The following is a 12,500-nucleotide window of genomic DNA, read 5'->3' as shown; positions in this document are numbered from 1 at the left end:
CTGGCAATCAGCTCATTAAAAAAAAACGTTTTGTAATTATGTCCCATATTTTCCATGCAAAATGGTCGTGCAAACTTTTCCGACTTTTCCGAAATTGTGACATCTAGGAAGTGACATAGTTTAAATAATGCCGGAATGTCAGGAAGATAAATTATCAAAAATATTTTCCTTTATTCATATATATTTTTTTATATAATTAAAGTTATATATTATATAATATGTTTTTATTATATTATATTATATTATATTAAAATAAGTACAAACCAAAATTAGGGTTAAACTAGTAAGCCCCTAAAGCTATTTTTTTATGTAATAAACAATATCTAAAATATTTAATTATATTTATATTATTTTTATACATAATACATTTTTAAATGTATAATAAATAAATAAAAAAAATTACGTATTTATATAATAATTAAATAAATATTATAATAATATAATTATATAAAACATATATACATGTACAACATTTATATAAATATATCAGTGCTGGGCAACGATTAATCGCATCCAAAATAAAAGTTTGTATTTACATAATATGTGTGTGTGTACTGTGTATAATTATTTACTATTTATAAATATACACATATGCATGTATATATATTTTAAAAATATGTTCATGTATATACTGTATTTATATTTATACATCATGTATAAATATAAATATTTTATATATAAATAACACATTTTCTTAAATATATACATGCATGCATGCATTAATTTATAGATACAAATGAATTATACACAGTACACACACATATATTATGTAAACACAGACTTTTATTTTGGATGCGATTAATCGCGATTAATTGTTGCCCAGCACTAAAATATCTATAACTATATATTTATTTAATCATTATAATAAATGTATGCATTTTTTTTATTATTATATTAAATAGAAAATTATATATATATATATATATATATATATATATATATATTATATATATATTATTATATATATTATTATATATATTATTATATATATATATATTTTTTTTTTTACGTTTATTGGTGGAAAAAGACAAAATCACCCAAATCAAGTTTTAAAATGTATTGCTACATCCCAAGTTTCAACACCAGGGCTGCAAAAACGCCAAACTTAATAGTAAATAAACAGAAATGGCTCGTATAGCTCTATAATCCATCCTGAGGTGGACATATAGACTCTTCTCAGGTTTAGCGGCGCTTTCATGGATCATTTGTTCAGATTGTAACTTTTCACCTTATATTAGCAAGCACAATTTTGCACAGTGTCCAAATAAACGGCACACACAGTTTTGAGTTGAGAGTGTGAGTCTGGATGCTGAAGGCTTCAGTGTGTCTCGGAGACTCGGCTTGAGTAAACACTCCTCTAGTGTTGGCCGAGGATCAGCGAGTCTGGGCTCCTTCGCTCCGGCTCTGGAGATCAGGAGATCTCAGAAACTCTCCGATCAGTCGAGTCTCAGCTCCTCTCATGTTTAATCACAACATAAACACACTTTACCCGCGTCGAGGAGGATGTTTTGCTTAAAGAGGTCCTATTATGCTTTTTTCCATGTTCAATGTAATGTTGCTGTTCGATCATGAGAAAGCTCCAGTTCTTCTCTATATCAGTGTCAGTGTTTCTGAACTCCTGAAACGCCTCCATTGTAGTCTTGAGTTTCTTCCGGGAACGAACACGTCACAATATTCCTCATTATAATAATTCATACGCAGAATAAAGGGGCGGGGCCTGGTTGAGTTAGTTAGTAGTGTGTTAAACTGGCGGTTATGGTAAGGGGCGGGACATTTCCCAAACACACTCGAAGCGCTCGACCAATCACAACACACTGCTCCAGCCGACCAATCAGAGCACAGTGCGCTTTTCAGAAGGAGAGGCTTCATAGAGACAGGAAGTAAACAGAGCGTTACTGACAGACTGGGAAGAGAGGAGCTGCAACAATGGGGAATATGAGGAGAATAATCAACATTCAAGCAGGAAAACCTGTTCTAGTAGAGCCTGAAAACAACAAGACTTTGATAAAGGTCATAATACGTCCTCTGTGTGAGCGAGGGAGGGTGGCCAATGTTTTCTGCATCTGAATGCTGTATTTGTGTGTGTTTTTGTCCTGCTCTGATCTGTGTGTGTCCTCGAGCAGGTCGGGGGGGTCGTGTGGCGGCTCACGGTGGAACGCTGTCCTCCTTCATCGTGAAGAACATCGCCCTGGACAAAACCGATGACAGCAACCCACGAGAGGCCATCCTGCGGCACGCCAAAGAAGCCTCAGAGAACCCTTACTGGGTCGCCCCGGCATATAAACAGTAAGACACACACCAGAGCGCAGAGTGTGTAGTGCGTCATCTGACAGAAACACCCGAGAGAACTGCAGACGGCAGTGTCTCCTGCACAATAGAGTGTGTGTGTATATCAGTGTATAAGGTTGGTTATAAGCTAGTGTGCTCCAAAACAATGACAAAACTCACATTTAGAAGATATAAGCGTTCAAAACTTCAGCTAATATGGATTAATGATTTTGATGACATCACTCTGCGGCTGAAATCGGTCACATGTTCACATATTTACTATCTTCCACATGATATATGGCACATAGTGCACTGTTTTTTTTAAGTTTATTGGTAGAAAGACAATATCACCCTAGTAAAGTTTTTTATATTTATAAAATATTTTTAAATATAATACATTTTTTACAAATTTATATAATGCATATTTAATTTGATAACATTTTTGATTTGTTTAATGTTTATTGATAGAAAAAAAAAATCACCCAAGTCAACTTTAAATATATATATTTACTTAAAATATATTTTTAATTATTATATAAACAATTTTAAATATAATTTATAATATTTATTTCTTCAATTAATTTTTGTTTAGTGTTTATTGGTAGAAACTTACAATCTCTCACTTCATGACATCACTCTGCACTTCAGCTTCTCATCAGATGTTCTGTCCAATCAAATGCTCTCTAGAATCTGAAGCTCCGCCCCCTACACTATAAATAGAAAGGTGCGACTGAAATCGGTCACTCTTCACTCATTTACTATTTTCCACATGGTGAACGGCTCATAGTGCACTATATAGGGGATAGGGAACGATTCAGACAGTGCAAATATGCTTTCCATTGGGGCGAACGAAGTCTGGTTTCACGTTAGAGTCACGAGAACCGCCGCAGCTTCGGTCCAGAGACACGATCATGAGCGAGTCGCCGCAGAACAGAAAACGAATCGGCTCCATTTTAATTCTGGACATAATGCGATATGGAGGCGATATGGAGGAGATCAGGAGGAGAAACGGTTAGAGATTAGGAGGAAACTGCAGCTTTACCGAGCTGTGATATAAACTAAACGCTATTGCCTAAAAAAGGGGGAGGAGCATCTTGATATGCCCCGCCCCTTCTTCCTGTGGAAGTTACATCAACACACTGAATAATGCTGCGTGTTTCAAGGCAGTGACACTTCAGGGACTTTAAGTTGTACTTTTTTGTTTAACTTTTCTTTTTTTTTATAATAGTTAATGCTAATAAGCATTTCCATGATTTTTTACAAACTAAATAAGCAAGTGTTTTGAACTTAATATTGACAACATATTTTATGAGGAATAAATATATACATATAGACATATACATAAAAAAAAATTCTCATAAAATACGTTGTCAATATTAAGTTCAAAATACTTGCTTATTTTGTAATTGTGCGAGTGTAATTGACAATGAATACTCGTCATTTTGTAATATTACTATTTTAAATATCATTTCTATATTATTTTTTTATAAATTATAAATAAATTATTTAATAAAAACATTATCTGTTTTCTTTAAATATCAATTTCATTTTTGTTCAGTTTAATATTGTTAATGGTAGTTTTTAATTTATATATTTTAATTTGTGTGTGTATGTATATATATGTGTGTATATATATATACAGTGCAATGCATAAGTGAATACACCCATGCTAAAGTTGACTAAAAAGAGGAATAAAAAATCTTATTTTGGAAATTGAACTTAATGCCTTAATTTAAAAAATTAGGAAAAATCCAACCTTTAAGGACACCAATTTTCTTTGTGAATGAATAATGTATCGTAAATAAATAAATGTTCTTCCTTAAAATACAGGGTGCATAAGTGAGTACACCCCTATGTTAAATTCCCATAGAGGCAGGCAGATTTTTATTTTTAAGTTTTTTTTTTTTTTTTTAAGGATACTATGCATCCTGATAAAGTTCCCTTGGCCTTTGGAATTAAAATAGCCCCACATCATCACATAGCCTTCACCATACCTAGAGATTGGCATGGGGTACTTTCCATAAGATCATCTCTCAATGCAAATCAAACTAGCTTTTAGGCTAACTGAAATAAAACCATGCCAATCTCTAGGTATGGTGAAGGCTATGTGATGATGTGGGGCTATTTTAATTCCAAAGGCCAAGGGAACTTTATCAGGATGCATAGTATCCTGGATCCATGAAGTAACTGGCCTTTAAAAATAAAAATCTGCCTGCCTCTATGGGAATTTAACATAGGGGTGTCCAAACTTATGCACCCTGTATTTTAAGGAAGAACATTTATTTATTTACGATACATTATTCATTCACAAAGAAAATTGGTGTCCTTAAAGGTTGGATTTTTCCTAATTTTTTAAATTAAGGCATTAAGTTCAATTTCCAAAATAAGATTTTTTATTCCTCTTTTTAGTCAACTTTAGCATGGGTGTATTCACGTATGCATAGCACTGTATATAGCCTCTCTCTCTCTCTCTCTCTCTCTCTCTCTCTCTCTATATATATATATATATATATATATATATATATATATATATGTGTGTGTATATGTGGTCAATTGATAAACATTTCATCATAAATAATTTATTTGATTATTCAACAGGATTTCAATAGCTTTGCTATTATAGTTGTCCATTTATAAATTAAATCGATCTATTTTTCTTGGTCTGTTTAAATTGCTGATCAGTATTGAGTGAAACACCAGTATATTTATAATCCCCATATTTGTTGGATTTTTCCACCGACCTCAAACTGATGTTTTCTGGGATTGCCTGTTATTGTAAGAATGCATGTGATGCTGGTGTGAAGAGGGGGTATCTCAGACGCAGTGTAATTACAGCAGGTGTCCCACACACACACACACTCACACACACACACTGAAACTGGAGCAGTAGTTCAGATGACACCTGTGTGTCACACCTCAGCTAACAGATGCATTAATGTTTGAAGGGCTGGAGATCAGGTGACGTCCCAAGATAACAAATACAGTGACCCGAAAAGAATGTGAACTCTTAGAAATATATGAGTGTCTTTGCAATACTTGACAAAATACAAAAGCAAGTGAGTGAAGAACAATGAACTACACCTTCATATTATGTTTTGTATCTAATGCAGTGACATTCAGGTGTTTTTAAGAGTCCACATATTTTTGCATCCGGTAAAATCAATCAATCGTTCCTTATCTAATGCCTTTTGGAGTGTGGATGAACTAAAACATCCACAGTCGTTGTCAAAAATACAATTTAATTACAATTTATTTGTGTGTGTGTGTGTGTGTGTGTGTGTGTGTGTGTGTGTGTGTGTGTGTGTGAAAATATATGTAAAAATTACACAAAATATGTTTATTTAATTGTTATATAAATAAGTGTATATATTTTATATTATGTATTTTAACTGTTTATGGAAGGTCGTAAACTTTAAGCTTTGAATGAATATTTACTGTTAATTGGTAGAAAAACTCAATCACCCAAGTCAAGTTTAAATCTATATATATATATATATTTACTTAAAATATTTTTTTAATTATTACATAAACAATTTTAATTATCATTTATAATCTTTTTTCTTCAATTAATTTTTGTTTAATGTTTATTGGTATAAAAAGACAATCACAAGTCAGGTTTTAAATATATATATTTACTTAAAATACATAGATAAGTTTATATAATATTTGTATTTATTATTATATATATAATTATTATATATACAAATTTATATCTAATATAATGATGAGATTTGTTTATTTAATTTTTGTTTAGGGTTTATTAGTAGAAAGACAAAATCACCCAAGTCAAGTTTTAAATATGTATATATTTGTATATATATATATTATATAATATAATTTTATATAATATGTGTTTATTATTTATTTAATTTCGGTTTTTGTTTAATGTTTATTGGTAGAAAAAGACAAAATCGCCCGAATGAAGTTCTAAACTTTAAATCATTCCTTATCTTGTGGCTTTTGGCTTCTCTGGACTGAACGGATTATCATCGGATAAAACATCCACAGTCGTTGCCAAAAATGCAATTTCTTTGTTATGATTTCCTTCATACTCCAGTGATGAACTACATCCTGGGTTTTATACGTTCGTTTGTTTTGTTTTTAGGTTTTTTTTTTTACAAAATACTAAAATAAGATCTAAAGAACGCCAAATCCCAGTGGAGGAGTGACTCCGTGAAGGTTTTCCAGGTTTCTGGATCTAGAATGCGTGTGGAAGCTCCAGGTTTATGTGTGTTTATGGCGTGTGTGCTTATGGTTCTGAAATATGCAGCGCGATAAGAAGCTGTCGGGAGTTTATCTGCTCATCTCGTCCTCTGTTGGATGTTTATCTGGAGAATAACACATGGATCTGTTTTCCGTGGTGGTCCGTTCAGGACTAACCCTGTGTGTGACGGATAGCGTGACGAGATCAGCTTTATGAATGAACACACACACACACACACACACACTGATCTGTCGCAGGAAGGGCCGAAACCTCGTCTATATATACAAGTTTAATGATCAATATCCGTCTGATTCTGATTGAGCTGAAATTAGCTTTTTATTTTAATTTATCATTTTAAAATTAACTTTAGTTTCAGCAATGGATGATTAATTGCTTTTTTTTGTTTGTTAATTGTGTTAACTATGGAAGCTGGTTTCTGCCTCTGAATAAAAATTAAGATAATTGTGTCTTGAACTTTTATTTCTCAGAATTGCCACTTTTTATCTTGAAATTCACAGTTTTTCTCGCAATTTTTGTATTTTTGTAATTCAATAACATTTTAGTGTTTTTTATTGTGTGGCAGAAAGCAGCTTCCATAGTTCAGTTAGCTTCAGTATAAGTATTATTACAGTTATTATTCATTAATTATAGTTCATATAGAGAAACAAGCATTCTCAAAATGATTTACAAACAGAATACCCCATAGCTTGGCAGATCCACAGCTTCGATGAGCTCTAATATCATTCATATAAAATGTAAACACATTTTCTTAATTATTAGATTGAACCTCTAGACATTTGTAAAGCTTTATTCAGAACAGAAGTTGTGTTAGACAGATCATGTGCTGTTTTGTGTGTGTGTGTTTAGTGTGATTGTGTGTGTAACTGTATCTTCATCATTAGTGTCTAATCGCACGCCGACGCTGATCAACACAAAGAACTAATGATCCTGTTACTCTCGTAGAGAATCATGATGCTTTAATAGCAGTGTTCAGGTGTCAGAACACACACACGCACACACACACACACACACACACACACACACACACACAAACTCATACTCACACACACTCTCACACACACACACACACACACACACACACACAAACTCACACACACACACACACACACACTCAAACTCACGCACACACACACTCAAACTCACGCACACACACACTCAAACTCACACACACACACACACACACACACACACACACACACACACACAATCACACTAAACACACACACACTCAAACTCACACACACACACTCAAACACACACACACACATACACACTCAAACTCACGCACACACACACTCACACACAAACTCATACTCACACACACTCACACTAACACACACTCAAACTCACACTCACACACACACACACACTCAGACATACACACACACACACACAAACTCACACTCACACACTCTCACACACACACACGTGCACTCTCGCTCACACACACTCATGCACATACTCACACACACGTGCGCTCTCGCTCACACACACTCATGCACATACTCACACACACTCACACACACACACTCACACACTCACTCACACACTCACTCTCACACACACACACACACACACACAAACCAGATATAAAAGCACACATTCACTCTCACACATACTGACGCACACACACACTCAAACTCACACTCTCACACACACACATTCACGCACACTCTCACACATTCACACGCACACTCACACACACACGCGCACACTCACTCACACTCACACACACTCACACACACTCATTCACACACACACTCAAACTCACTCACTCACACACACTCACTCTCTCACACACACAGAGCAGATGTTGTGTTGTAATCTGCGCTCTGGACGAATGAAAGTAGGGAACTAGATTAATCTCTCTCTCTCTCTCTATCTCTCTCTCTGGCTGTGAGTGTGTGTGTGTCTCTCTCTCTCTCTCTCTCTCTCTCTCTCTCTCTCTCTTTCTCTCTCTCCCTCTCTCTCTGGCTGTGAGTGTGTGTGTCTCTCTCTCTCTCTGATGCGCGGGTTGATCCAAAATGAGTGGTTACCCGCGGTTACGAGTCATCCAAAAATATTTTGCACCCCTAGTTCCTACGTCTATGGCCCAATGACGCTACGATGAGCATTTAATACTTTTAAAAAATGTGGGTCAGGAAGCGGGTCGGGTACAATATTTTCCTTTCTTTTTTTTTGCGGTCCGAGTTGTGGGCGGGTTAGTTGAAAACACCGGTCGGGTGCGGGTTGTTTATACATCGACCCGCGCATCACTGCTCTCTCTCTCTCTCTCTCTCTCTGGCTGTAGGCGTGTGTCTCTCTATCACTGGGCCACAGCTACAGTCAAGCACATCATGCCTTCTGTTCTCATATAAACACTGTGTGTGTGACTCTGAACCCGTCTCATGACGTGTGTGTGTGTTTTCCCTGCACAGGACTCAACCAGAGCCGATGTTTGCCGAGGAAGAGGAGGAGGAAGAGGAGGGAGACAAAGATCAGCCAGAATGGAAGAAACGCAAGATCTGACGAGATTCCGGAAAATTCTCCCACAAACTTCCCAAAGCTTGTGTGGAAAAGGGCATTTTCAGTCTGTGTGTCAGCAGAAATATGTCTTTTTGACCAGCGTTATTTTTAAGTGATCGCACAGATGATTCATTGTTGTCCGATTTATTATTTTGACTGTTTTTTTTTTGTTGTTGTTTTTTTTCTTCTTGTATTTTTGTCTTTTAGATTCTAAATAAACACACAGTGGTTCTCGTTCACGCCGACAAACACTCTTTTATTTGCTATTACGGGTAGAAAACCAAAAATGTGTGTTTTACAGTACATTCACTCAACCTTATCTAAACACTGTTGTATATTTCTTATTTTCTGGTCAGACCTGAATGAGACGCACGTATCGCTGTGTGTGTGTGTGTGTGTGTGTGTGTGTGTGTGTGTGTGTGAACGTACAGAACGTCACGCCATCAACACATTCCTGTCCGCTGAATCTCACACTCCTCGAGTCTCTGCGCTCTGTAAATATTTATTTGAAAGAAATCTTTAGATACTCGGTTTGTTAAAGCTCTTCAGGATCTCATTGTGTCTGAGAGTTTGTCGTTTATCGGACGCCAGATGCAGATTCACTGCGCTTTCTATTTTGATTTTTGATTTTAAATAGATTTTTTTTCTTCATTGGCATTTAAGTTTTTAGTGGTGAATCTCATTCCACTCCAAAATCTCAAACAAAATCATACTAATTTGTCTTTTTTTTTTTTTTTTTTGTCATTTTGTATTATTAAAATTTAAATGAATAATTAATTGTGATATATTAAATTTAATTCAGCTATTTAATTAAAAATGTATGTCAATTTGTTATGAATTAATACTTTACTATTAAAATAAATGAAAATGCCACAATGCAAAAAAAAAAGTTAATGGCCCTAAAAATTATATACACACACTCACACAGACACAGACACACACACACTCAACACAAACACACACACACCCCCACACAAACACACACACACTCTTACACACTTACTCACACAAACACGCACACACACACACACTCTCACACACACAAACACACACTCACACAAACACACTCACACAGACACACACACACACACACACACTCTTACACACTTACTCACACAAACACGCACACACACACACACTCTCACACACACAAACACACTCTCACACAAACACACTCACTCATATCTATATATATTTATATCTCACTCATAAATATGCACTCACACACTCACTCACACAAACACACACTCACACACACACACACACACATACATAAAACATATTAATTGTATAGATATAAAACATGAATAATGTACACACACACACACATACATAAAACATTAATTGTATAGATATAAAATGTATAATGTACACACACACTCACAAACACACACACACACATACATAAAACATTAATTGTATAGATATAAAACATATAATATATCAATTGTTTTGGGAGTGTTGAAATGCTCTTTGCAGGTTTTGTGCGAATCATATTTTTCATCTAGAAGCTGATAAATAAGCAGTAACTGGCCATATTAATAATGCTGACAGTGCAGTCTGAGTGTGTATCTGTGAGTAAGTGTATAATTGAGCTTCTCTGACTGTAAACATCTACTTTTAGCCGCGTTGCATAAGTGTGTATCGGTCAGATGATGCCACCGTTGAGGAACGCTGTGGATTATGTGTCTGTGCTCATTACAACCGAAAGGAATGTGTGTGTCCTCTGGCTAATCCTTCAGGACGCTTTCTGCTGTTTAAAGATCCTGAAACTCTATCTCTCTCTCAGAGCCACTAATGCACTTCTCTTCTCCTCCGCTTTAATCCTGGACGGACGAGTCGAGGGATTTCCCGCCGTTTCTGCAGTGCAATTCCCATCAGCGTTCGGGATAATAACCAAAGCGTATCCTAGGAATAATCCTCGGGATATCTGTTCCGGAGAGCAGCTGCGATGAACCACAAAACCCTGGAAAGCAAATCATCCGATGAAAGTCCCTGAACCCGTAATGAAGAGTGAAGTATCCCAGCTTCCCCGGCGCTCAGGCCTATTCTGAGTCGGGAATGTGGGAATGTGGGAGCGGGTGATGTCAGCGTGTGCTCATCTCCTGGTTTAGTGCAAGGAATGATGAGTGTGTGTGGATCGTGTGTGTGTGTTTGGATCGTGTGTGTGTGTGTGTGTGTTCTCCATAACTGAGCTTCTGATCTCTGAATATGGACTTTCATCAGTTGATGCTGTGTGAGCGATACATGTGTTCTCTAGATCAGAGATGCTGATTACACATCTGTCCATCCGTCTGTCTCTATCTATCCATCCATCCATATATCCATCCATCCATCCATCTACCTATCTATCTATCCATCATCCATCTACCTACCTATCTATCCATCCATCCATATATCCATCCATCTATCTACCTATCTATCCATCCATCCATCTACCTATCTATCTATCATCCATCCATCCATCCATCCATCATCTACCTATCTATCTACCTATCCATCCATCCATCCATCTACCTATCCATCCATCCTACCTATCTATCTATCCATCCATCCATCCATCCTACCTATCTATCTATCCATCCATCCATCCATCTACCTATCTATCTATCCATCCATCCATCCATATATCCATCCATCCATCCATCTACCTATCTATCTGTCCATGCATCCATATACCATCCATCCATCCATCTACCTATCTATCATCTATCATCCATCCATCCATCCACCCAACCATATATCCATCCATCCATCCATCCATCTACCTATCTATCCATCCATCCATCATCCATCCATCCATCCATCCTACCTATCTATCTATCTATCCATCCATCCATCCACCCACCCACCCACCCATCATCCATCCATATATCCATCCATCTATCTACCTATCTATCCATCCATCCACCCACCCAACCACCCATCATCCATCCATATATCCATCCATCTATCTACCTATCTATCCATCCATCTACCTATCTATCTATCCATCCATCCATCCATCCATCCACCCACTCAACAACCCATCCTCCACCCACCCATCCATCCATCCTACCTATCTATCTATCCATCCATCCATCCATCCTACCTATCTATCCATCCATCCATCCATCCATCTACCTATCTATCTATCTATCTATCCATGCATCCATATACCATCCATCCATCTACCTATCTATCTATCTATCTATCTATCATCTATCATCCATCCATCCACCCAACCATATATCCATCCATCCATCCATCTACCTATCCATCCATCATCCATCCATCCATCCATCCTACCTATCTATCTATCCATCCATCCATCCACCCACCCACCCACCCAACCACCCATCATCCATCCATATATCCATCCATCTATCTACCTATCTATCCATCCATCCATCCATCTACCTATCTATCCATCCATCCATCCATCCACCCACCCACCCAACCACCCATCCTCCACCCACCCACCCACCCAACCACCCATCATCCATCCATATATCCATCCATC

At 36.6% G+C, this 12,500-nt stretch overlaps 1 protein-coding gene across 1 annotated transcript in view; it reads left to right on the top strand.

The window, feature by feature from the left end:
• Positions 1-9,237, top strand: part of wdr70 (WD repeat domain 70) — a 91,206-nt gene extending 81,969 nt beyond the window's left edge. The window contains exons 17-18 of the mRNA XM_084401245.1: positions 2,124-2,286; positions 8,911-9,237. Of these exons, the coding sequence (XP_084257371.1) occupies positions 2,124-2,286; positions 8,911-9,001 (254 nt within the window). The 3' untranslated portion in view covers positions 9,002-9,237. The remainder of the gene's footprint in view (positions 1-2,123; positions 2,287-8,910) is intronic.
• The last annotated feature ends 3,263 nt before the right edge of the window (positions 9,238-12,500 follow it).

This window comes from Rutilus rutilus, assembly GCF_951802725.1.
Source record: "Rutilus rutilus genome assembly, chromosome: 25".
NCBI lineage: Eukaryota > Metazoa > Chordata > Actinopteri > Cypriniformes > Leuciscidae > Rutilus > Rutilus rutilus.
The sequence above is the reverse complement of the archived record's forward strand: the minus strand, read 5'-3'. Positions and strand labels throughout refer to the sequence as shown.